The sequence below is a fragment of the Emydura macquarii genome, unplaced genomic scaffold (genome assembly GCF_026122565.2).
Source record: "Emydura macquarii macquarii isolate MOO-44397 ecotype Brisbane River unplaced genomic scaffold, CSIRO-AGI_Emac_v2 contig_2140, whole genome shotgun sequence".
In the NCBI taxonomy this organism is placed as follows: domain Eukaryota; kingdom Metazoa; phylum Chordata; order Testudines; family Chelidae; genus Emydura; species Emydura macquarii.
In genome coordinates this window covers 60,185-86,710 of record NW_027132277.1, presented here as the reverse complement: position 1 = coordinate 86,710, position 26,526 = coordinate 60,185, and the positions used below count along the sequence as shown (strand labels likewise).

General features: G+C 50.9%; 1 protein-coding gene across 1 annotated transcript in view; it reads left to right on the top strand.

The window, feature by feature from the left end:
- The window catches only part of LOC137160106 (uncharacterized), a 30,040-nt gene extending 4,116 nt beyond the window's left edge, over positions 1-25,924 (top strand). Inside the window, 20 exon segments of the mRNA XM_067558549.1 lie at positions 1,158-1,180; positions 2,225-2,340; positions 2,876-2,950; positions 4,088-4,958; positions 7,868-7,929; positions 8,676-9,097; positions 9,452-9,547; positions 10,395-10,625; positions 11,310-11,332; positions 13,153-13,268; positions 14,216-14,248; positions 15,238-15,744; positions 16,257-16,490; positions 19,220-19,641; positions 20,456-20,551; positions 21,663-21,893; positions 22,878-22,900; positions 24,522-24,637; positions 25,246-25,392; positions 25,395-25,924. Of these exon segments, the coding sequence (XP_067414650.1) occupies positions 1,158-1,180; positions 2,225-2,340; positions 2,876-2,950; positions 4,088-4,958; positions 7,868-7,929; positions 8,676-9,097; positions 9,452-9,547; positions 10,395-10,625; positions 11,310-11,332; positions 13,153-13,268; positions 14,216-14,248; positions 15,238-15,744; positions 16,257-16,490; positions 19,220-19,641; positions 20,456-20,551; positions 21,663-21,893; positions 22,878-22,900; positions 24,522-24,637; positions 25,246-25,392; positions 25,395-25,924 (4,374 nt within the window).
- The last annotated feature ends 602 nt before the right edge of the window (positions 25,925-26,526 follow it).

The following is a 26,526-nucleotide window of genomic DNA, read 5'->3' as shown; positions in this document are numbered from 1 at the left end:
GAATCATAAAAATGTAGGACTGGACGAGGCTTCGAGAGGTCATCTAGTCCAGTCCCCTGCATGGAGGCAGGACTAAGTATCACCTAGACCATTCCTGGCAGGTGTTTGTCTAGCCTGCTCTTAAAAATCTCCAGTGACTGAGATGCCACACCCTCCCTAGGTAATTTGTTCCAGTGCTTAACTACCCTGCCAGGAAGTTTTTCCTAATACCTAATCTAAATCTCCCTTGCTGCAACGTAAGCCCATTGCTTCTTGTCCCGTTCTCAGTGGTTAAGAAGAACAATTTATCACCCTCCTCTTTATAGCAACTTTTTATATACATGATAACAGTCTTCATGTCCCCCCTCTGTCTTCTCTCCTCCAGACTAAACAAACCCAGTTTTTTCACTCTTTCCTCATAGGTCATGTTTTCTAGCTCTTTACTGATTTTTGTCACTCTCCTCTGGACTTTTTCCAGTTTGCCCACATCTTTCCTGAAGTGTGTGGCCCAGAACTGGACAGAGCTCTCCATTTGAGGCCTTATTGGTACGGAGTAGAGCGGAAGAATTACTTACAACACTCCTGCTAATACATCCCAGAATGATGCTTGATTTTTTGGTGGCAGTGTTACACTGTTGGCTTATATTTAACCTGTGATCCATGATGACCCCCCGATCCTTTTCTGCAGTACTTCTTTCTAGGCAGTCATTTTCCATTTTGTATTTGGGAACTGATTATTCCTTCCTCAGTGGAGAACTTTGCATTAATATTTTTTAATTTTATCCTATTTAATTCAGTTTGTCAAGATCATTTTGAATTCTAATCCTGCCTTTCTAAGTGCTTGCAACCCCTCCCAGCTTGGCGTCATCCACAAACTGTATAAGCGTTCTCCCTATGCCATTATTCAAATAATTTGTGAAGATATTAAATAGAAATGGACTCAGGACAGATCTCTGGGGGCCCCCACTTGATATGCCCTTCCAGCTCGATTATGAACCTCGGATAATTAAGCTCTGAGTATGGTTTTCCAGCCAGTTGTGCATGAACCTTCTAGTCTAGGCTATATTTCCCTGGTTTGTGTATGAGACAAATAAAAAAAAATGGGCACCACGGTAATTTTGTTAGCTGTGATTCATGTCACTGTGACACTGAGATCCTTTTCTCTCTCTCCCCTCTAGGACATCAGAAGCACCTTGAGCAAGTACGTGGCTCCTTCTCACTCCCTCTGATCCTTCACGCTGCTGGGATGGGGCTTGCACAGCTTTTTTTAAAACCTACATCTTCCCAGAACATGGCATAGTGTGGAGCAGGGTTACACACCGGACACTATCCTTCCCTGTTTAAAAACATGCTGGGTAGAGTGGATTTAAAACAAAAAAACACGGGGAAAGAAATGGCAGTCGTTTTCGTTCCTCAACCTTCAGGAAGCAGCATTTCGTGTTCGTTAATTCACCAGTTTTCCTTAGGTTTCAAGAAAATGGTTTTTTCCCCCCATTTTCCATTTAAAAAAAAATGTTGAAAACAAAAACGTGAGGATACAATTTTCAAAAGTGCCCAACTGACTTAGGGGCCAAAATAGCACAGAACTTAGACTCCTCAATGGAAGTTAGGCACCTAAATATGTTTGACAATCTGGGCCTAACCCTTCCCCCCCTCAGTTGGAGGGAGTATTTGAATTGATGGTTTCCAACATCCCAGGTGAGGACCGTAATCACTGAGCTAGAAGTTACGAAGGAGCCTCTTCTCCCCCGGCTGTTTTGTGTAAGTTCTCCAATAGGGACCCGATCCGGCAGAGGTGATCTCTGAGCACGCTTACTGGATTGGGCCCCACGGGTGGGTTAGGCAGAGAACCATCTATTTTTGCCCGGTTTGTGGATCACTCTGGAGCTTGGGTATCCAGACGCCTGGTGAGAAGCAAGAACGTAGGGTCCTTATATTGCAAAACTGTAAGTGTTGAACTAATGTAAGTGCCTATAGGGTTTGGGGGGGAAGGATTATGGATGGCAGTGGTGCCTAAAATTGGGCTGTGGGCACCAAAATCTAGGGTTCAGTTGCCATCTTTGTGACTGCCTACCTGTGCCGAGTAGAGCAAGTTATCCAGCAGGCTGCTCGATTCCACAGCTTTCATTGGCATGCAATTAATATTAAAAGATGCTCAGACCATAACGAACACTAAAGAGTCGTGCCTAAGAGAAATAATTGCAGTTCGCTATGTAATTACTTAGCCAACCTTGTTTCTTTCTAGGTGTGAGAAAGGGAAGGCCCCGCAGGAGGTGGGGATTCCTTTGGAGCTGGAAAAGAGAATCAGTGATTTCTCCCAGCAAAGTGTCGTTTTGGAGGATATCCTGGAGGAATTCAAAGGTATCAAGGACAAATCAAAATGTGACTGTGGGAGGAAGTAGGTCTGGCTAAACAGGGTTAACTCAATAATAGTAAAGAAATAAATAATATATTCCTGGGAAAGGCCAAGAGAAGGGAAAATATAACAGAGAATCATAAAAGATGAGGGTTGGAAGAGACCTCAGGAGGTCACCTAGTCCAACCCCCTGCTCAAAGCAGGATCAACCCCAACTAAAAACCATCCCAGCCAGGGCTTTGTCAAGCGGGGCCTTAAAAACCTCTAAGGATGGAGATTCCACCACCTCACTAGAGAACCCGTTCCCCTGCTTCATCACCCTCCTAGTGAAAAAGTTTTTTCTAATATCCAATGTAGACGTCCCCCACTGCAACTTGAGACCATTGCTCTTAGTTCTGTCACTGTCTCCCTTTGTTTCTCTATCTGGGTATCTGAGCTCCCTTCCCCTCTGTTTATGTCTGGAAATAAAGCATGTTAGTAGTATGAAATCTTGTCAAAAATATGAAAATGCATCTCCCCCCCACCCTGGCTTCTCTCTAGACAGGCTGGTATCTGAGCTGCATATGGAAGGGAGTCGATTTGTGACCAAGACAATGGAAAACATAGGTGAAAAGGGTGAGTTTTCCCAGGGATTTTGTAATGATGAGACGAACCAAAGAGGGTAGGTGTTTGTGGATCCGGATTCAGTTGCAGCAGACAATTCTGGGCTCAAACAGCCTGTGTCAGGGACCAACGCAAAGCCGGTCAGAGCAGGGGCCTGAAAACAGAGCTGAGAGTCAGAACCCAAATGCCAGAGCCAAAGGTCAAGTCAGAGTCAGAGCCAGGAACGGGAGCCAAAGGTCAGAACTGGAGTTGGAGACTGAATTTCAAGGGCCAGAACCACAAGATGAGTCCGGCCAGGAGTCAGAGAACAGGGCCTGGGTTCCATAGGCCACTCAGCCCACCCCCTACTAACAAGCTGGTGGTGGTGGTGGTGGCTGGGCCCCAGGGTGACTTGGAGGCCCATGGGCCTGTGGTCAAGAACCAAAGCTCCTCACAGCAGTTCCCACCAATTGTAGGACTTGTGGGACAGAGGGTGGGTTGAGAGGCCATTACTGCTGTAAGCATGAGAGTCAGTTGTGTGGTGTCTCCACCCTCTTCTCGGGGGAGGCTGGCCCCTGACCATACCCCAGTGTCTCCTGGGGGCACGATTCCTGTCATTCCCTCTGCTCCAGTCCCGATTTCTTCCTCGTCTTTTCCTCCTGGACTCGGAGGCTGTGTTCCCACCCCCCTGCTCCTTCCATTCCGTTCCATGGCCTGGCAGCTCTTCCACAGGGTTCCCGCTCTCTTCCTTTCACATGGACAGTGGGGAGGTCTCCTTCCACCGCTCAGTGCCCCTTCCATTTCTCCATTCCGCCCCCTCCACTCCCCTTCCCTGGGGGCTTCCTCAATGGACAGCTGGCAACGCTTCCTCTTTCGCTGGGCTTTGCCCCCCACTCAGGTTCTAGCTGTGGGAGTGCAGTAGTTCTGGCAGGAGCAGAAGCAACGTCAGCTCTTACAGCCCCTCCTCGTGCCCGGCAGGAGGAAGCTGCAGTGAAATCGCCGCTCAGCTCCAGCAGAGGCTGTTCCCTGGGACCTGAGACAGGCAGGAAATCAAGGAGGGTCCTAGCTGGGATGGGGCTGCTGGGGGCATGTGAGGAAATGGTTCCAGCCACCACCAGGGCTGAGCGTGGCCTCTTAACTCTTTGATTCTCTCTCTCTCTCTCTCCCCAGCGGATGTGACTCTGGATCCAGACACGGCTCATCCCAAACTCATCGTGTCTGGAGATGGGAAACATGTGAGATGGGGAGACACACAGCAGGATCTGCCCGACAATCCCAAGAGATTTGATTCTTCTCTCAGTGTGCTGGGCTGTGCGGGCTTCACCGCAGGGAGTCATTACTGGGAGGTGGAGGTGGGTGAAGGGGGCGGCTGGGCTGTGGGGGTCGCTAGAGAGTCGGTGAAGAGGAAGGGACAGGTCAAATACAGCTCTGAGGGCGGGATCTGGGCTGTGGGTCTGCGCAGAGGTCAGTACTGGGCCCTCACCTCGCCTGAGGAAATCCCCCTGTCTCTGGGCTGCATCCCCCAAAGGATCCGGGTTTCTCTGGACTACCAAAGGGGCGAAGTGGTGTTTTTTGATGCTGATCGCAAGTCCCCCATCTTCACTTTCCTCCTGGCCTCTTTCACGGGGGAGAGAGTCTTCCCTTTCTTCTGGGTGGCGGGGAAAGTGTCCCAGCTCAGACTGCCTCCTTCAGAGGCAAGGGTTCAAATCCAAAACCCCCCCTTTCAGTTTCTCCATAAAGGTCACCCTCGTGGCCATTCCAAGCCACGGGCTCTCAACTTTCCAGTAAGAAAAAGCAGCACCAAATTTAAACTAGCCGTTGCCTCAGCGGAGCGCGCAACTCCTGTCTCAGAGAGCTGTCAGCCCAGTAACTTCCAAGAATGGAATGCGGTGCCAAACCTCCTTCACACCATCAGGAAGCTCCACCGCCATCCAGCCGTTGCCACCTGCCCTGCGAGGGGCCCAGGGATCCGTGTGGCCCAGGCAGCCGACTCCCAGCCCAAAGAAATGGTTTCCTTGCGCGACTTCCTGCAGATGAAGAGGTAGTTTCCAGCTGCCCTGCCCTGCTCCTCCCCTGCCCTTCCTTTTTCCTGAACCCCCAGCTAAAGATCTAGAGTCCCCCACTTCTCCGTCCCCCTTCTCTGCAAGAAACTGTCTCCCAATGAGAGAGCCCAGAAAGAGCCACCTTTTCTCTCCCTGGAGAGAAGCTGGAAGCTGTGGAGGGATCAAGGCCGGTGTGGGACCTGGTGGCTGGGGGTAGCTAGTCAGGGAGGAGCTGCAATTCTGTCCCTGCCTTCCAGCTAAAGAACTAGCGTCTCCCCTGCTGCCCTGGAGTCACTCCTTGGATTACAGGGGGTAGTAAGTAGCACTGGGTGGGCTGGGAAGTTGTTTGACTGGAGGGGAGCAGAGAGGACACAGCCCCTCGGAGAGGAAGGGTTTGTCATTTGGAGTCTCAGGCTTGTCTACACTAGAAACATTTGTTGACAAATGTTACATGGACTGTTATAATTACAGCGGTGGCTGACGTCCACACTGCTCTCCTTGGGTCGGTAGAGTGTGTCCTCACCAAAAGCACTTCCACCGACCTAAGGGGCAGTGTGGAGAGCTGAGCGCCCCATCTCTCAAATCTCTGCCGGGAACCCACAGGCTGCTGGGCTCCCTGTGGGCTGCCCACACACTCCCAAGTCCCAGCTGGGAACCAGGGCAGCCCCTGTGGACTTCTCTGCTCCCCAGTCTCAGTGTAGACCGGGTCTCAGTCTCTATGTGAACGGGGCTGGGGTTTCTGTACTGTACAGATCAATCTGTTTGTTTTAGGGGCAAGGGGCCGGGTCGCGGCTGTGCAGTGGCTGCTGATTATGCTCCTCCTTGAGTCCTCCCTCCTTTCTTAGTTTGGATCTACCTGCTTTCTCGCCTCCTATACAAAGACTGTGAGCTCTTCGGGGCAGGGAACGTCTTGAAATACAGCCCCCTGGGGGCCCCAGAGCCCTGCATGTTCTAACCCTGACCAAATAACACTCGTGCACGACTTGCCATTGGAAGCATTTCTGTTTCGTTTCACACCGTTGTGTGTTTCCAGGATTTCCTGCCAATTAGAAATTAAGACTCCCCAGCTGCAAAGAGTGTGTGGAGGACATCTGTGCAGGGCTATTTTAGCCAATTAATTCTCCTTTTTATGGTTTACATAATAATTAACCAAAGCATTTTTAGAACAGGATCTCTAGGCCCAGGGAAAGGGCTAAAGGGCTGACTTGTCTTGTCTGTGCGGCATAAGATATAGAAATAAACTCGAGAGCGGTCAGAAAAAAAGTTGCTTCTTGTTTGTTTGCCTTTTTTTCTTCTGAACTGTTCATTGTCCCCCAGACGGGTATGGTAGCTGCAGCCAGATGAATGTCTCCCTTTGTCAATCTAGAAAGCATCCTGTCCTGTTGTGCTCTGTTCAGCCTGCTAGTTAGCTAAATAACTCAGCAAAGCATCCCTGAACAGGAAATGTGCTAGAAAGGAAGACTTTTTTATTTTTGAGGAAAATCTCCCAAGATTTCCTAGGATTGGGTGGCAGTACCAGGAAATGCTGGTAAAGACGGACGATCCGAGAGCGGGATGGAGTCCTGTATGATCCAAATCCTCAAAGGTGCCTAACTCCCATGATCAGGGTCTATGTTCATAAGGGGAATTCTTAGATCCGGTCTTTCCCATCAGCTGACTCCACCCCCACAGGCTGGGCCCATTTTATTCTATTTCTTTGATTTGTCTGAGTCAATCTCCTGCTAGTGCAGGGGTTCTCAAGCAGGGGGTCGTGACCCCTCAGGGGGTTGCAAGGTTATTATGTGGGGATCACGAGCTGTCAGCCCCCATGCATGCTGGTAAGGATGGCATGACATGGGGGGGGGGGTCGTCACAGCCTGAAATATTTTCAAAGAGGGTCCCAGCAAAAAAGAGTTTGAGAATCCTTGTGTTAGTGAGAGGCTGTCAGACCCTGGGGACCACCATCCTTGTTGGTCTATGGCACAAATCCAACACAGGAAGTTCTGTACACTCAGCACCTCCTTCTTCGAACGCCTCCACCTGGGAACACCCCTGCTGATAGAGGTGATGGTTTTACTGTGTCAACCTGGATCGATTGAGCAGGTCTTCACTGACTGCTCAATCGACCCAGATAGGTTGATTGCCGCCGTCAGTGTAGACGTGCGTTAAGGGTATATGTCTACACTGCAATTCCCCGTGGCTGGTCCATGCCAGCTGACTCGGACTCCGGCTAAGGGGTTGTTTAACTGCACTGTAGATTTCCAGGGACCCTCCCACCTCACGGGGTCCTGATGTCTGGGCTCCAGCCCAAGCTTGGAAATCTACACTGCAGTGAAACATCCCCTCCGCCTGAATTGGCGGGCCCGGGCCAGCCACGGGTGTCTGATTGCAGTGTATATGTACCCTGAGTGCTGTAAAGTCTGCCAGCTTACTTGGATTGTCTTGAAATTTGCTGTGTGTCCTGGGGGGTTGGGGAGAAGGTGCCTTTCTCTAATAGCATCCAGCTTCAGGGGAAGAGCAGAGGCAGGGGGGAGCCCTTCTGGAACAAAGCGGCCAGGTCACGGTACAGTTCATCCAGCCACAATGCAGTTAAACGGCTGCAGCACCATCTGCAGTGAACCCCCGATCCTGCCAGCCCTCGCACACCTGCTGAGCTCTGCTCTCGGCAGATATCCCATTGACTAGAGTTCCCCACAGCAGTAAAGCGACTGCAGGATCGGGGCCTTAGAGAGCACCTGGAAAGGGGCAGTAATGCCCAGAGCCTCAAAGGGATTTAGGCACCTAACTCACGGCCTCCATGTATCCAATCCAAGGCAGCAGTAACTTCGCTCCTTTCCCGCCACCCCTCCCTACCCCCCACAATACCAGAGGGGAGTAGGGCAGGAACTGTATCTCTCAGAGGGGCTGTCCCCCAATCACCCCCTCCCAGGCCTGCTCCCCATGTGGGGCAGGTCATGCACCAGCTGAGACACAAAACCCCGCCCTTCCGGGGTAGCTAGGATGACCCTGAACCCGGACAATTGGCGGCGTACACTGCGCAGCCTTCCCGAGTTCCCAGGCCAGCTCCCGCAAAAGAGGGAGGATCCCAGGAAAGCCTGGAGAAGTGGCAACCCCACTCAGAGCAGGGGGGCAGGGGGCAAGGACCTGGCAGTGACCAGCTCTGCCACTGTCTCCCCAACGCTTCCCCTTGGAGCTGGGCGCTGGCAGGGCAATCCGAGCAGCTTCCCTTCCAGCACCGGCTCCCAGCGGCCGCACTCAGCCTTTGGCCCCCCACCAGCGACTGCCCGGGCCTGGCACAGGGCGGGGGAGGCAGGCTACAACCCCTCCCCGCCCAGCTGTTTGGGGGTTGTTGCAGGCCCACAGGGATGTTTGTTTGTGCGCCTGAGTTCCCGAGGCCCCTGCATGGGGCTCAGGCCCCGCTTGAGCCATGCTCTGACCCTGATCAGTTCCTGATTAGCAAACGCCCCCCCCCCCCCCCCAATAAAACACCAGGCAGGGATTCATTCTCCTCCCCGAGCATCACCCCCTGAGGATTTGATGGGCCACCCTGTGCACAGAGTCACATTTCTCCCCCGATTAGCGCCCCCCCCCCCCCCCCAGGGGGTGAAAGTCTAAGGCAGACACAGCTCTGGGGAAGGCAGCAAATCAGACAGATCTAGGAAGGGGAACGCCCTGTGGATGCTACTGGCTGAACAGAGGGAAATGAAACTAACTAGCGCTGTGGTGTTCCCTGCCAGCGGTCATGGCCGCAGACAGCCCTGTGTTAAGTCTCCAGGATGAACTTTCTTGCTCCATCTGCCTGGAGTATTTCAAAGACCCCGTCTCTATTCCCTGCGGGCATAATTTCTGCCGAGCCTGCATCAGCCAGTGCTGGGAGGAATCGGATGCAAACTTCTCCTGCCCCCAGTGCAGAGAGACGGCCCAGCAGAGACTTTTCAGGCCTAACAGGGAGCTGGGGAACGTTGTGGAAATAGCCAGACGGCTGAGTTTCCAGGTCACAGTCACAGCAGGAGGGGAGCGAGGGTGTGAGGAACACCAGGAGGCTCTGAAACTGTTCTGTGATCAGGAGCAGCAACTAATTTGTTTGATCTGCCGAGAGTCGCAAGTTCACAGAACTCACACTGTGTTCCCGGTAGAGGAGGCGGCCCGGGAGTACAAGGTAAGGAATCCGACAAAGTGAGATTCTGCCCACAAAAGCTTATGCCCAAATACATTTGTTGGTCTTTAAGGTGCTACAGGACTCTCGCTGTTTTGCTAAAAACAGACTAACACGGCCACCCCTCTGGAACTCCAGGTAAGGAATGGGTGGCTTGTGTCGGAGTTTGAAACAGCTCTGTTTTGGTTTTACAATAGTTAATTTCTATACCAGATCAAAGGACAAAGCACCAAAGGCAGATCCTGTCTTGTGTACAGGGTTCTGCAGGCAGGACAGACTCCCCAATCCCTGCTGAGGAAATTACCCACAAACAAACCCCAAAAGTAAATTCTAGCCATGCTATTTTTCTTTTCTCAGAAACGAATGCAGACCCGACTGCAGACTCTGAAGGAAGAGAGAGAAAAGCTCCAGGGATTGAAGGTGTCAGAAGAAAGGAGAAGCCGGGCGTATCTGGTATGTGTCCAGTGTTATTACCCAGCAGAGACAGGGGGTGGGAGTTTATCTCCCTGGATGAGTGTGGGGAGGGAAGGGTGGCGTGTCTCTGACCATGTCTGGTGGGTTTGTGTGGAACTGATACTCCAGTTGGCTCCTGCACGGGGATGGTCTCATGTGACTTAAACTGATCTTTGCTCTCCCTGTATTCTGGCCCCTCCGTGCAAGTTAGAGCAGTCTCAGGGCTGCACGAGTAGCAGAAGCTAGCTATGATGCAGTGTGCTGTCCCCACACTGCTGTTGTACATCTTATTCCAGAGTCTGGGAGCGGGACTATTGTAGAACATTAATGCTATTCTCCCCTGGTAGGGGCAACCCACAGCACAGGATTATTCTCAGCGTAGTTTTAAAAGGCCTCTGTGGGCCTGAGAATTAGGCTTTCCGCGTCTGTGCATGTGGCTTTCTGGGGATATCCCTGCCTCTCTGTGGGCTGGATTGTGGCTATGATCCCTGCCGTTCACTGGGGCTAGACCGGATCCCCAGATGTTCAGAACAGCCCTGAGGGAACACAGCATGATAGGGATGCAGCCGGCCTCTCTGGTCAGTGCAAGCTGAGGGGCCATGGCCCTGTCTTTTCCCTTCCCAGACATTTAGAGGAGCCAGTCAGGGAAAGTAGGACCAAGGCGGAAGTTCTGGGTAAAATCTTCTCTCTGGCAACTTGGAGAAAGTTCCTCTCCAAATGTCAAGTGCTGAAATTTGGGTCTGTAATAAAATCTGCCCCACTGCATGTTCCGGGCCCAGTGAAATATTCCCTGACCCTCTCCATGTTCCTGCCCTGCCCTTTCCCTCTTTGTGTCTGTTCATTACAGGAGAAGACAGATGCCGAGAGGCAGAAGATTGTATCTGAATTTCAGCAACTGCGCCTGTTTCTGGAGGAACAAGAGCGATTCCTGCTGGCCCAGCTGGCCGACCTGGAGAAGGAGATGACAAAGATGCGGGATGAAAATGCCGTCAGACTCTCCCAGGAAATTTCCCGTCTCAGTGCGCTGATCCATGAGATGGAGGGGAAGTGCCAGCAACCGGCATGTCAATTTCTGCAGGTGAGATCTTGGCTCCTGGCATGGAATTTGGGGAAGCAACATAAAAGTGAGACCGGTGAGGTGGGAATTCCAGGATTCAAACCTCCTCCGAGAACTCACTCTACGTATTGCTTAAATGGAAATCCTCTTTATCACTTCCCTTTGGCCTTCATTTTATTGTTCTGAATTTTATTACTCATAGTGTGTCAGGAGACAAAGATCAGGGAAAAGGGGCTGCTTACTCTATAGAGATTTTATTTATTCTTTTACATGTATCTAGGAAAGTTTATGGCCCACGTCATTGAGATATCTGAACACCTTAATAGTGAATACATTTATCCTCCTCTTGGAAGGATGGGAAATATTACATTAATAATACTATTGCGCCCATTATAAAGCTGGAAGAACTGAGGCACAGAGAGGTGACATGAAGTCACTAAGGATGTCTATGGCAAAACAGAGCCCAGATCTCCTGAGTCCAAATGCAGTGATTTAACCACAAGACTGCTGGCTGGAAAAGGAGCCCAGCCTCTCTCTTTGCAATGCAGTGGTGTTAACCGTGACACCACACCGCCAACGCACCTCCCTGGGAGCATGGTGTGTGCCCCCCCTCCACCCATGTCACATAGAAACAGGTGCAAAGATTATGCATTATTTATTCTTGCTGTTATCCCCGTGGGACTGAGCTTCCTTTCTTCTCTTTAGGATGTCCGAAGTGCCTTGAGCAGGTATGTAGATCCTTCTCACACCTTTCTCATGCTTCACTGTGCTGGGCAGTGTCCGGTCTTCATCACCTTAACAGACAGTTGCAAAGCATACAGGGCAGAGTATTCAGGTATTAACCTCCCCCTGGTGAAATGAAAATTGGGGTTGATGCTCTTTAAATATCTATCTGAAGGGAAGGAGGGTTAACCTGAATATAGGACCAAGCATGGAATTCACATTCAAAATGAGTAATAAAGGAGTTATCGCGCTATCTGGAGCAGCTCACACCCGGGAGTGCCAACCTCCGGGCAAGCTGCCAAAAACTGGGCAGATCCCCGAAACTGGTAGTGTGGTCTGTAATTAGATTTCACCAAGCTAGTGAACATGAACTCCTGGATCATTATAACAGCTGTAAATTACGATGGAGACAAAGATTGTCCCCTTAGACTCTTCAGTGTATCTTGTCAGCCAGGCAAACTAGATTTAATGATAAATGGTCACTTACATCCAAAATCACATATTATCCAGGTTGCTTCCTCTCCCAAGAGACCAGTCACTTACCCCAGATCAGCTAGTACCCTAGATCTTACACCAAAGACAACGCCAGTACTGTAATAAACTATCTAAAGGTTCATTAACTAGGAAAAGAAAGGAGAGTTTTACAGGTTAAAGCAAGGAAACAGAGACATACAAATGAGTTCCAGAGGGGTAGCCGGGTTAGTCTGTTTTCAGCAAAACAACGAGAATCCTGTGGCACCTTAAAGACGAACACATTTATTTGGGCATAAGCTTTCGTGGATCTGATGAAGTGGGTGTCTGTCCACGAGAGCTTAGGCGCATACAAATGAGTTATCTAAGGACAGATCTACAGGTAAAACACGGCGTTGGCGCAGTTGTACCGCCGTAGCACTTCAATGAAGACCACTACTACGTACCTTCTCCCGTCTCCTCTGTGAGAGGAAATTGCTATGTTGAGGGAGAAGCTATCTACACCGGGGGTTAGGTGAGTAAAACTGCGTCACTTAAGGGTGTGGATTTTTCACACCTCTGCTTGACGTAGTTATGTCGATGTAAATTTGCAGTGCAGATCTGGAGTGAATCCTAAAACTGACAGAGTTGTAGTGATCTGTCGATTCAAAGTGTCTTTCAGGGTAGATCCAACGTGTCTTTCAGGACAGTGAAGAAATGGAAAATTTTCCATGACTTTTGTTTTATTTCCTTCATTCAGCTTCTAAGTCCACAGGAGTAGCTTTTTTGTATGCATGTAGAGGGCCATTAATCAATCCTTTATATTGTGATGTTCCTTGATAGCCCATCTGATTTTGATAGTCCTTCTGGGTGGGCTGGGGAGAGGATTCCTCTGCCTGGATTCACAAGTTCAGAGCAAACCTTCTTAAAGACAAGAAGCAAAACTTACGTTTCTTATAAAACTTCCTTATCTTAACTTTCTTACAACTGAGATTAATGCATGCAGCAATTTACCAGCATTTCACAGAATCTAAATACTAAATACATTCTTATAAGACTAATAGCTCTTTTGAGCAAAACTAACATATATGTGAACTGGTCTGGTTTCCAGCAATGAGTTTGCCAGTTCTTAGCTAATGCCTGCAGCCTGGGCAAGAGCTGGCATCCGGCCTGCCGGTGTCACAGGAGTCACTGTAGGTTGGAGATACTTGCTCAGCCACTGCTTGGGCTGTACCTATTCTGTGACTGGCTTATGCAGAGAAATGTACTGAGCTTAGCAGCCTTCACGGTCTAGCTTTTAAATGATGAACACAAAAATAATGAATAAGACCAATTAAGAAATAAAATGATTCATTAGAACAGGCTGTCTCCCTAGGTGTGAGAAGGGGAAATTCCAGCAGCCAGTGGAGATTTTTCCTGTGCTGAAGAAGAGATTCAGCGACTTCTCTCCGAAAATCATTGTCCTAGAGGAGACTCTGAAGAAATTCAAAGGTAGCAAGAAGGGATCTAGGAAGGGAAATGAAAAAAAAAATTGTCTCTGGAATTGTGGGATTTGCTGAGCTGTAACCAATCAATTGCTAATTTAAAACCCAGCTAAATAAGAGAAAAGAGACATGTCGAAATTCTTGAATGAGGGGAGAGGGCTGGAGAATTTTCTAGGGCAGATGAAATTATGATTCAGAAACAACCATAATGTGAATGTGAATTGTTGTTACCATGTTTGCCTGAATTCTAGAGATATGCAATCTCTTTAGATGAAGCAATCTCTAGTCATACAGAATGCTCAGATCATATTCCTGTCTGTGATGAATTTCAATCTGGCCTCTGTAGAAATTCACTGAGGATAAAATTCGTGACCAATCAGAGAGGACAACACAAGTCCGATGCACTAAGTCATTCTTAAACCATATTAAGCGGACTTAAGTCATGCATAGACAGTTCCTTGGTGCATGGCCATGCTGGTCCTTCTGCCTGGGGGAGGGAGGAAATTTCACATTCACTCTTAATGTCTGGGTATCTCTGTCCCTTTCCTTCTGCATTTGTCCCAGCCCTCAAAACATTTCATTCAAAAAATTTGTGTGGAAAATTCCTCCCCACCCTCAAAAAAAAACAACATTTCCAAATCCATAAACAAGACAAAGACAAACAAACAAACCCAAAAAAAACCCCTAATTTTGTTTGTTTTTAATTTCCCCCCCCCCCCCCCCCAAAATTCCCTAAATTTTGATTTTCCAGGTCCCCCTTCTGCCCCGTCTTTTTCTATTTTGGGACTGAATACAATAATAGGGGTATTTCCCCCCCCCCACTTTTACATTTTTCTTTTGCCCCCATGTAACATTTCAATGCTTTTTGTTGTGTCCCCAAATCCATCACAGCTCTGGTTATGGATGGCAGAAATCCTGCCATAGCATGACATCACATCTTTCTCCTCTCTCTAGATACTCTGCCAGCCGAACTGCAGAGAGAATGGGGTAAGTCTCTGGGGAAAAAAGGTGATTGGGGGGAATTTCCCTAACGAGAAGATCAGAACAGTTTGTGATCCTGGATTCACTTGCAGAAGAAACTTCTGAGATCAAACAAAACCGAAGCGGCTCTGACTGGAGAATGGACATTCCAGTAAGAGGGGGAAGGCTTTAAGCACCCCAGCATATTAACTGGTGTTAAGGGAGTGGCTGTACCACATCCAGACGGGCTTGCAATCAGAGCTGTGACGCCTCTGGCGCATGCAGGGGCTGGGTTGTTGGACCGATTCCCTTGGTGTCTCCAGGGGGCATCACCCCCTTCCATTGCTCTCCCTCTTGCTGGATTGCGGGGTCTCCAATCAGGCACCTCCCTGTTCTTGGGGATTCTCCCCTGGGTGCAGCTCATCTTGTCCACCTGGGGGAGGAGGAGACCCTCTCCCATCTGGTGCCTCCTTCCCTTCCTCTCTTTGTGGGCTGGGTGCCAGCATTTGCCGGGGCAGGGGGTCTCATCCCTCCTCCGCCTTCTATATGTTGCTGACCCCTCCCTTTACCCCGCAGCCTGTGCCACTCCCAGGCCCTTTCCCCCTGGAGTGGGGTTTGCACACTTTCCCTCACCTGCCATCTCCTGCTTCCTCCCTCCTGGCTGGTGGGGCTGGGGAGGTGTCTCCCTAGCAGCCCTCCCACCCTTGCTGTCTCCCTGCTTCTGGGAGTGGGGCAACCCCGGCAGGGGGAGTGGGAAGATGCAGCAGGGGAGAAGGCAGAATCTGCAGCCAAAAACAGCAGCTGTGACAGCACCTCTGCTGCCTGGGAGGAGTGAGCCGGGGTGAAATCGCTGCTCAGGCCCCACAAATGGGGCAGCACCCTGGGATGCAGGACAGAGGCAGGAAATCAGGGAGTATCCCAGCTGGAACGGGGCTGCTGGGGAGTGTGAGAAATGGTCCCAGCCTCCCCCAGGGCTGAGCTCTGCCCCTAACGCTCTGATTCTCTCCTCCCCTCAGCGGCCGTGACTCTGGACCCAGACACGGCTCACCCCCAGCTCGTCCTGTCTGCGGATGGGAAAGGGGTGAGGCGGGGAGAGGCGCGGCGGGATCTGCCCGACAATCCGGAGAGATTCGACGCTGAGCTCTGCGTGCTGGGCCGGCCGGGATTCACCTCGGGGAGACGTTGCTGGGAGGTGGAGGTGGGGGGCGGAGCAGGATGGGCCGTGGGGGTGGCCAGAGAGTCCGTGAGAAGGAAAGGAGAGTATATCTTTCAACCTGAGGAGGGGGTCTGGGCCGTGGGACTGTGGAAGGGCCGGTTCTTGGTTATCACCTCTCCTGTGACCCCCCTGGCCCTGAGCTGGGTGCCCAGGAGGATCCGGGTCTCTCTGGACTATCCACGGGGGCGGGTGGCTTTTTTGGACGCCGATAACGAAGCCCCGATTTTCACTTTCCCCCCAGCCTCATTTGCCGGGGAACGAGTCCACCCCTGGCTCTGGGTGGAGATGGGATCCCAGCTCAGGCTGTGCCCCTGAGGCCCGGGTTGAAATTCACCATTGCACCAGGCAGAGGCTCCCCCAGCACCTCGACTCCTGGTCTCTGGGATGTTGGCCGGGTGCAGTAAGGCTCTGAACCGGCAGAAGCTCAGGGTGCTGGACGTGATTAGGGCAGGGAGGCCAAACCCGTCATCCAGTTTGGTCCTTCTCGCTCTGATTCTAGCAGCCTGTGGGTCAGATGGCGGGAGTGGAAGCTACAGGGTAGGGAAACAGGTGGGGACCAGAGAGCAATTTTACTCCAGTGACTTCATTCCTGATGTGCACCAGGGTGGGCGAGAGGGGAATCGGCCCCAGTGACTCCCAAGGGAGTAAGTTGCTCCTGCTTCGCGCTGGTGTGAATGAGAGGGCAATCGGCTCCAGTGACTCCCCAGGGCAGAGCCATGCTGAGGCATTTTAGCATCTGGGGCCAGCAAGTTTTTTGGTGCCCCTACCATGTTTTTCCCCATCATTTTTCCACCCCTGCGGCTTTTGCGCCCTGGACAGCTGCCCCACTCGCCCCACCCTGGCGTCAGGGTCAAAGGTTTGTCCGTAGCCGAGGGGCAGAGGTCGGCACTGGATGGCCCTGGGACGGCACCGATCCTGCGAGTGGCTCAAGCAGGGTCCAGTGTGCCAGTGTGAAGTTCAGCCAGGCCCCCCAGGATCCACGGCTGCGCCACTCAGCACTCTGGCTGGTCCACACAGAAACCCTGGCCGGGGATGAGTCTGTTCCTCTAGCGGGTACAGCTGGCAGTGAGATTCTTGACCCCAGGTGTCCTTTCTCCCTCAGCCCTGGGAAGGGCCAGGCCCCAGGCTGGCGACACTGCTGTGCTACACACAGGTTAGGGTGTGTGAACAGAGCCAGAGGCGCATGGTCAGACAGCGGGTCTGGGGGAGGCAATAGCTCCTTCCTGAGCTAACTGCCCACCGTCCCTTATGGCCCAGATCCGTACAGCACCTTGCACGTTTCATGTATGCGTCATCACATGGACCCCCCCTTGTGCACCCCATATCCTCCCAGCGTCTGTGCAGATGCTCATGTGCCCCTTCTCCCTTAACCCTTGCATTGCCTCCCCCTGCCTCCTGGTGCTCAGGACAGCTGGCCGCTTACCTCCAGCTGTTGCACAGAGCTCACCCAGAACCAGCGGTGCAGCCCTTCCTCCTTCTGCCCTTCCCACCAGCTGACGCTCCGAGCCCTGCCTGCCTGCCACTGCGGTCTTAATGCCAGGGAGCGCCTGCTCCGGGCGGGATCGTTGGACCTGTGATCCTGCGGGACGATGGGGGTGCTGAGCACCCAGGGCTCCGGCTGACGCTGCTGGAGTGAGGACTTGGCCCGATCCTACGCCACCCCATTTGTGCACGCCCGCTGGCTCTACGCCTGGGAGCAGCTGCCCCTCTCGCCCTGCCCTAGTTACGGCCCTGCCCAAGGAGTTATGTCTGATTTATACTGGAGAGAATGTCAGGGAGGGAATCACCTCCTAAGGACTCCAGTGGGAGATCCTCTTGCTTTATGGGGAGGGGAATCAGGCCCTGCATCTTGTCTCCCAAATTCTGCCATAAGTTTCTGGGCATCATTTCACGCCAAGTCAATAAATAGATGCTAAGGCCTGTGCGTTCAACAGCAGGTGCACTCATCTGAAGCCAGGGCAGCTCGTAGCCCAGTGTGTTCTCACAACAAAATTTTTGGTGGCCTCCGTCTGCGGCCACCAACTCTTGCCAGTGGCCGTGCTGACAATTTTTCCTAAAACACTTAATTAACTTTGGGAAAAACAAATAAATATGCACATCGACACATCCAAATCGTTGTAATTTATGGATGTGGGGGTTTGGCTTTTTTTTTTTTGTAAACTCAATAGTAAAAATAATGTACACTTGTCTCTGTTCCTTACTGGAACTAAACAGAATAGAAACAAAAATAAAGTGTTTTGCATATTCTTGTCTTTTGTTGTTTCTTTTGCTTTTTTGGTTCCTGTTCCTTTTTTTTTTTTTTTTTTAGACTTGCTAGATTGTAAGTCTGTTGCTGTGAACCGTGCTGTTTGTATGTTTGTTAATATCATTTTTTCACAGCAGCAGATTTCCTAGCTGGCGAGTGAAAAGTGATATTAAAAAAACATACAGATGTCACTTTTCACAGCATATTTACTCAGCCCTGGCAAGCTGGGGGACAAATTAAGCCCTGGATGGTGAGTATGGAGGCAGTGGGGGTTCGGGGCTATGGATGGGGTCTTGCAGGTGGCACAAAAATGTGTGGAGTGGTAAATTATAAGGGGCAACTGATTAGTTATTCAGACAGACACACAAATTGCCAGGGACCCCCACCCCCATCACTCCTGGCCCCAGCTGCCTATCTGGGGGTGGGGCCAGAGTTCCAGCACTCATGCGGGGCCCCCAAATTGGCTGGGGCCCCTGGGCACCGGGCCCCGTTGGCCCCTGCGGTAATCCGCCACTGTTTAGGCGCCCCTAGAATGCCAGCGCCCCATGACACACGCCTGCTGTTCCTGATTGGAAATCCAGCCCTGTCCATGTGGTCACGGTACCCTTCCCACGGAGTGTGCCGTCTGGGTGTCTGGGGGCAGCCATACCAAGGGAGATCCCTAGTGGTTCCAGCCTGGGGGGGGCTAATCTGGTGCGGGGGCCCAAGGACATTACATGGATAGCCCCGCTTTTCTGGGAGCCCCTTGGATTCATGCGGTTTGATGTTGAGCCCCTGCTGTCTGACCCTGGCAGTAATTCTTTAGGGCAGGAGATGTGGGGGAGATCTGACACGGGATCATTGGCTTTCTTCAAAACTCTGCTGTATTATCCTTGAAAGTTTCACTGCTACTTCATGGGCGCAGATCGCACTGACTAATAGCCCGTCTAGAGATGCTCAAGTCCTTACCTCTCAGGACCAACTTTTCAAATGCAGCTGATTGATTGAGCAGGTTTAAGATTTTGCTTTAAAGGACCGATCAAAGCTTCCTTCATGAAGACCACGTCCTCACCTTCCACGCAAAGGACGGTGGGAGGTTGGTAGGAGACAAAGCAGAAGGGGTAGAGCTAAGGTTGCATGGATTTAACTGGGTATTTCATATTTACCTGGGTATACAAACAGGATCGGGGCCTAACTTCTGTTTGTCGTTTATATTAAACCATAAAAAGGAGGCTCTAACGGGCCTGGATGTCAGCAGGTTTAAATGATTCTTTTCTGTATTTAATTTTGAGAAAGCTACAATGTTCTCTCAGGCTTTTTCCTCAGCCTAAGGAAACGGAGCTAGATTTATCACCTTCACCCCGGTTCAGCCCTGTTCTTTGCCAGGGAGTTGCATGTCAGTCCCCTCACAGAAAGCATTGCATTTCTCAGCACAGCCTCCAGGCACTGAAAACTCCCCAGCTCAGCCAATGAGAAAGGTCTAGGAGAACAAGCACCCAACTGCGGTTGCAGTCTGAAGGCAAGAAAGTGAAATTAAAGCTGTCACTTTCCCCGCCAGGAGCCATGGCTGCAGGGAGCCCGGTACAGAGTCTCCAAGATGAAGCTTCTTGTTCCATCTGTCTGGAGTATTTCAAAGACCCGGTGTCGATACACTGTGGGCACAATTTCTGCCGAGCCTGCATCACCAAATACTGGGGGGAATCGGATACAAACTTCTCCTGCCCCCAGTGCAAAGAAACTGCCCAGCAGAGAAACTTCAGACCGAACAGGGAGCTGGCAAAAATTATCGAAATAGCCAAGCGGCTGAGTTTACAGGCAGTCAAAGGCTCAGGGGGCGAGCGAGTGTGTGAGAAACACCAGGAGGCCCTGAAACTGTTCTGCGAGGATGATCAAGCCCCCATTTGTCTGATCTGCAGAGAGTCCCAGGCTCACAGATCCCACACGGTGGTTCCCATAGAGGAGGCTGCCCTGGAGTACAAGGTAAGGAAGACCAATCTATTGTAAGAGACGGAGGACAGGAGTTTAAATAGGTAAAGCATCTCATAGAATGGGATCTACATTGCCAATTTATAGACTTGCACGTTTAAGTTTCCCTCCAATTTAACCTAAACGGCTCATTTCCTGTCTTCTTAATGGTACGTGTGTGTATATATATACACACACACACACACACACCCTTAAGTTAAAGATCTCTGCGCTCAACCTCTTGCGGAATAATGTCTGGGAGTTAGCTCAAAATGATGCTGAACTTTCACTGCCTAATAATTCTGTTCAAAATGACATTGCTCAGGACTGTTAATCTGGTGAATAAAACTGACTGAGCTAATACAGGGCCCAACGAAGCAAAACACTTAGACAGGATTTTAACTTTAAGTGCATGAGTTGTCCAACTGAAAGCTATTTACTTGATCTAATTTAAGCATATTTTTCAGTGTTTTGCTGGACAAGGGCCATTCTTTTCCTGTATCTCACTCATTTTATTCCTGGCATGGAAATTACCCACTTCTTGGTTCCCAAACAACTGGATTTCTCAGTGGTCAGAGCCAGACCAAGACTGTAACATCCGTAACCGGTAAAATAATCCAGTGAATTGGAAGAGACAAACCAGGACACCAATTTTGCATGGCTATGGATTCATTTTCTCCCTCTGAGTTAAATCAGCTACAAAGAGTTTAAACAAACACAGTCAGATCCATGCAGCCGAGTTATAGTTTGTGGGGGCCAGATTCTCCACCCTGCACCACCATCAAAAGAAGGAAAAGAGTTGAACATCCAACGTTATTTCTTTGCTCAGGAAAAAATCCAGATCCAATTACAGACTCTGAAGGAAGAGAGAGAAAAGCTGATGGGATTGAAAGTGACGAAAGAGAAGAGAATCTGGGAGAATCTGGTAGGTACCACTTGTCATTACCCAGCAATGACATGTAGGTGAGTATCTCTCCCGTGGTGGGGATCACACTGGGAGTGTGGGGAATGGGAGAGTCTGTGTATCATATTGTGACCATGTGTCACTGAGTGAAATCCGGTGTCTATGTTCCCCTTTAGGGATATTCCACCTGTGCAGGCTGGATTGTGGCAGAGACTCTGGGTCCTGCACTGGGGCTGATGAAAATGCCCGGGAGCTCTGAGCAGGGCATGGATACATGAAGGGGGAAATGCAGTATGTGGTCCTGGCTGGCTAGCACAAGGCATGAGGTCCTGGCCTGGCCTCCTCCTTTTCCTTTCCCGCCAGGAGCATCACATCTGCTCAAGGATCACAAGACAGCTCATCCTTTCCCAAGATACACAGATACAGGATAACCTGTTCCCCCCCCCCCGCGATCCCTGCTGAGTCCAGACTCAGTCAGGAATTCCTCTGTGTTCCTGTTTGCACCCTGGTTGGCTCGGCATCTCTGCGAGCCAGGCAACTATTTCATGAATTCACACTCTCTCACTCCCAGTGTTGGTTGGGTACATCAACACAGCAACTTGACACCCGTGGCTGGCCCGTGCCAGCCGACTCAGGTTCGCAGGGCTTGTGCTTTGGGACTCTAGGACCCTGAGAGGTGGGAGGGTCCCGTCGCTCAGGCTCTAGCCCCAGCCCAGATGTCTACACAGCAATCAAACAGCCCTGCAGCCTGAGAACCCAAGTCAATTGCCAAGGGCCAGCCACAGGTGTCTAGTTGCTGCGTAGACAGACTTTATTTGCTCCTTCAAGGACCTGCCCGAAAGGTCACGGACTCTCTCATGTCAGGCCCAGAGACACACCAATCAGACTGCAGTCAGTGGGAAGCTGGAGGAAAAATCTTCTCCCTAATAATATGGGGAAAGTGTCTCTCAAGTGCTGACTATTTAAGGTTGCAACAAAATCCTCCCCACTGAGCACAGAGGGTCTCATCTTCAGCGGGCGTGAATTGGCAGAGCTACCTTGACGTTCGTGGCATTAAACTAGCTGAAGATCTGGCCCCCGAGGTCTCAGTTTTTGTCCCTGCCCTTTCCCTGTTCGTGTCTGTTTGTCACAGGAGCAGATAGAAACCGAGAGGCAGAAGATTGTGTCAGAATTCGAGCAGCTCCGTCAGCTCCTGGAGGAACAAGAGCAACTCCAGCTGGCCCGACTGGAAGAGCTGGACAAGGAGATCATGAAGGGAAGGGACGAAAACATTACCAAACTCTCAGAGGAAATTTCCTGCCTAAGTGACCTGATCAGTGAGCTAGAGGGGAAGTGCCAGCAGCCACCGAGCGAATTCCTGCAGGTGAGATGCTGGATCCTGGATACCCAGGAACCTTGGAGTCCAGGTGTCAACTTCACAACAGAACTCGCTGCTTATACAGCTGAGATATAACATTTTCCCCCTGTTTCTACCCATTAGCACGGTTATTTGCCTTGTTCTGACAGCCTTGGATAGATGCCCTTTGGTATATTTTAAATCAAACATCTAGGTGCTCAAATGTCCCCCATTACCATAGAATCTGAGTGTCTCACAGAAATTAACGCATTGATCTTCTTCTTAGGAGGTAGGGAAGGATTAGTACCTGCGTTTTACAGATGGGGGGGACTGAGGAAGAGAGGCCTGGATCCCAATGGGACTTAGCTATTGAAATACCCAGCTTTCAGGTCCCTAGAACAACAAAGGGATCCACAATGTTAGGCACCCAGGCTTCCTACACAGAGCTAGGCACCGAAGAATGGGATCCCCATGCTAACCAGTGTGCAAGGCGGAGAGCTGCCTAAGCCAGCCCTGGGCGATGCTGTCCCCACGTCCAGGCTGCAGGAAGGCGTGTTGGCGATCTACAAACGGGAACCCCCTTCCCTGGAATCAGGTGCCTAAATCGTTCTTGCGGGCATGAGTCTGGCACGCATCTAGTACCACACAAAACAACACTGGTGGCAGGGGAGAATTTCCCTGGTAGTCTTTAGTGCTGTGACAAGGGTGCTCACGTGAGATGTAGGAAATCCTGATTCCATTCCCCCCAACACACATACCTGATGAGGCGAAGAGATTTGATAGGGTTTTCCCACCTCAAAGATAAGCACCCTAATCACTGGCCTAAAGAGTGGATTTCAATTTACTTCTCCACTCAAAGAAAGGGATACAAATGACCAAGCAGTTAGATAGAAGAATAGCCCTGAGGTTATACCCTTAAAATCAGCCAAACAGCCTCCAAGATGGTTTTGTGGTCTATATCTCACTGATTTCAATGTGGACTGAGGTTCCTTCTCTCCTTTCCCCTTCTAGGACATCCGAAGCACCTTGAGCAGGTAGGTGACTCGTTCTCACCCCTCCCCCCCCTCACAAGTTGCCATGCTATTATGATTATCAATGTGTATTGTAGTAGTGTTTGGGAGCCCCAAATCGTAGACCAAGAGGATGTCATTATGAGAGGCAATGTACAAAAATATAACAGACACTCCATGCCCCGAGGGACTTGCAATCTAAGTCGGATGGTCAGAGACCATGTTGAAAGCACATCTGCGCAGAAAACAGAAAAGCGTATGGGGGCTGGGTCATTGTTTCCTATGGACCTAACTCCTTCTCTTGTTCTTCCTTGATCTCTTGACTTCTCTGTGTGTGTTGACCACTGAAGCTTCTTCCACACACCTCACTGGGAAAAGATCCCTCCTTCCTTGCCCTTTCGATAGGACAGGTGTAGGTATCCTACACTGCAGATCTCTTTACCTTGGAGGTCCTTCTGAATGAGGAGGCCCAGGTCCACCGACAGGGTGGGAGGGGACAAAGGGAGCAATTGCCCAGGGGCCTGGTGATTTTAAAAGGGTCCAGCAATTTTAATAGGGGCCCGGGCCATGGGCCTGGTGAAAGCTTCCCCATCCCGCCTCTTCCGCCCATGGCCCCCACCCACAGTCCACCCCACTTCGCCCCAGGCCCCGACTCAGTCACCACTGCATCCCTCCCCGCCTGGCCCCCTGCCTTTCTTCCACAACCCCCTTTCCCCACTTGGCCTCCCTGCCACTGCATCCCCCCTCCCCGCTCAGCCCCCCCCCCGCCATTGCTCACCATATGCCTCCTCTCACCCTGCTCAGCCCTCCCGCCCCCCGTTGTTGCTGGCCACCTGTGGGAAAGGGGAGTATGGAAGAGAGGAGAGGGACCAAGTGATGGGGGAGGGGAGGGATGCGGCGGTGAGCGGGCCAAGCGGGGGAGGGGTGAGGCCTGGGAGGTGGGGGCGGGGCCTGGGGCAGACTGTGGGCGGGGACGCAGATGGAAGAGGTGGGGTGGGACGGTTTTGCCCTGGGGTCCGGAATTCCTGTCGGCGGGCCTGAGCAGACCCGAATACATCCCTCCTCCTAGAGGGAAGGCAGAGTGACTGTCCAAACATACAGCCGATCTCGTAGTGAAACAAGATTTATCTGAAAATAGAACAAGAATATAATTAAAAAAAAATGATGATCTCCACTTAGCTATATTTATATCCATATTGGCGGAGAGCCATCTTTTTTGCTGCCCGATGACTTTTGGATCATGTGTGAGACAAGTTGGAGCAGTGGCGTTCTCTCAGGCCACTTCCGAGTGCTTAAATGGCCACATCACAGAGCCGTCTGGCGCGGCTTTTTGCCCACTAATTGGTAATCGCAGCAGGAAAACCAAGGATCAGATTGGGCATGTGGATTCAGATGGGATCTGGCCAGTCCATATTTAAAGCACAGTAATAAAACTCTGAAGTAGAAGCTTCCACTTAGGCTGGGGTATACAAAGGAAGTCCTGGGTGAAATCCTGGCTCCACTGAAGTCAAAAGAAATTTGACAAGGTTTCACCCTTGTCCTATCAGGACAGCAGCCTTCCTTAGCGTGAAATTCATGGTGAAACAAACAATGGAGAATAATGAATAAAATCAATGATTAATTGGCAGAGTCTGTTTCTTTCCAGATGTGAGAAGGTGAAGGTCCCGCAACCAGGAGAGATTTCCTCTGAGCTGAAGAAAACCCCCAGCCACGTCTCTCATAAAACGATTGCTTTAAAGGAGACTCTCAGGAAATTCCAAGGTACGGAGAATAAATCGGGAGTGGGGGGAGAGAGGGGGGAACTGGACATATGACTGTGGCAATATATGACAAAATATGACATATGACAATTAGCTGCTAATGTAAATTCCAGAGAATAACGGCAAAGAATCATGTTATCATTACTGAACTGTGTAAGGGACTAGAAGATATTCCTTGGCACTAAAGCTTATGATTGGAGCTGGTTGGAACGTGGTTGGTATCTTCTTCCCCTCACACACAAATAAATGTTTCTTTCAAAATAATTAAGATACATTTTCTAGGTTTCTTTTTTCCTTGGGTAGTTCTAGCCTGATTCCTTCCTTTCACCCTGCACCGTCTGAGCCGTCTTCTTCTCTGCTTCTACCTCTTCTCTGATTTTCCCCCCTTGGCTGAGGGTCCAACCCAGGCTGCTGATGATGCTGCCCCATCCCCTCTCCCCAGCTCTGGGGCTGGGAGGGAGTGGGGCAGCCCCAGCAGGGGGAGCAGGGAGATGTTGCAGGAGAGGAGATAGAGAGGCAGAATCTGGGGCCAAAACTGCAACTATGAGAGCACCTCTAGTGGCTGGGAGGAGGGAGTCATGGTGAAATCCCTGTTCAGCCCCAGCAGAGGCAGCTTTCTGGGACCCAGGACAGAGGCAGGAACTCAGGGCGTGTCCCAGTCGGAATGGGGCTGCTGGGTTGTGTGAGAAATGGTCCCAGCCTCCCCCAGGGCTGAGCTCTGCCCCTAACACTCTGATTCTGTCTTGCTCTGCTCTCCCTAGTGGACGTGACTCTGGATCCAGACACGGCTCACCCCCGACTCGTCCTGTCGGAGGACCGGAAGAGCGTGAGGTGGGAAGACACGCGCCAGCACGTGCCTGACAATCCCAGGAGATTTGATTCTTCTCGTTGTGTGCTGGGCTGGGAGGGTTTCTCCTCGGGGCAGCATTACTGGGAGGTGGAGGTGGATGACGGGGGAGCCTGGGCTGTGGGGGTGGCCAGAGAGTCTGTGAGGAGGAAGGGAAGGGTCAATGTTAACCCTGAGGAAGGGATCTGGGCTGTGGGGCAATGTGGGAGCCAGTACCTGGCTCTCACCTCCTCCAAGATCCCTCTCTCCCTCGCTGGAAGGCCCAGGAAAATCGGGATTTATCTGGACTGTGAAGCGGGGCGGGTGGCATTTTTTGATGCTGATAACGAGGCCCCGATCTTCACTTTCCCATCGGCCTTTGTCACTGGAGAAAGAATCCTCCCTTTACTGTGTCTGGGGAGAGACTCCCAATTCAGACTGTGTCCCTGCATCACAGGGTAAAATATTGCACTAGCGCCTTTGAAATAGACACCTTTAGCCTCAGACAGCCCAGTCTGTATGTCCAAGAGCCCCAAGTGTATTTGTGCTTGTCAAACACAAGAGAAGGGGGAGGTAAAGGCATTGACCCATCTGTTTGTCTCCACACTGATTCTGTAGGACTATAGCAGTTTGCAGGATCATAGTTAGCCACGGCCAGAAATGGGGCACTGGAGAAGGAAATCTGGGGTAGGTGGGAAACGAGGGATGAGGTGGGTACTGGAGAAGGGAACCTGAAAGGGTTGGAGACAATTAATAATCTCCAGCTTTGAATCATGTACAGGTGCATTTTTTAAAGCAAATGGAATCTGCATTCTTCTGATCCATGAAATAATTGTCTTAAAGTGTAACGCCCCAAAAGGCCCTTTTGTCTCCCCTGTTGAGTTTAAAAAGAAAAAAAATGGATTAAGCTAAACTGCAATAAGCCACTGATAAAGGAGGCAGTGTGACCTAGTAGATAGAGCACTGGACCAAGAGAACCTAGGTTCAGTTTGCAGCATAGGCATTGGCCTGCTGGGGAATGGTGTGAACATCTCTGTACCTTCCTCTCCTCATCTGTAAAATGG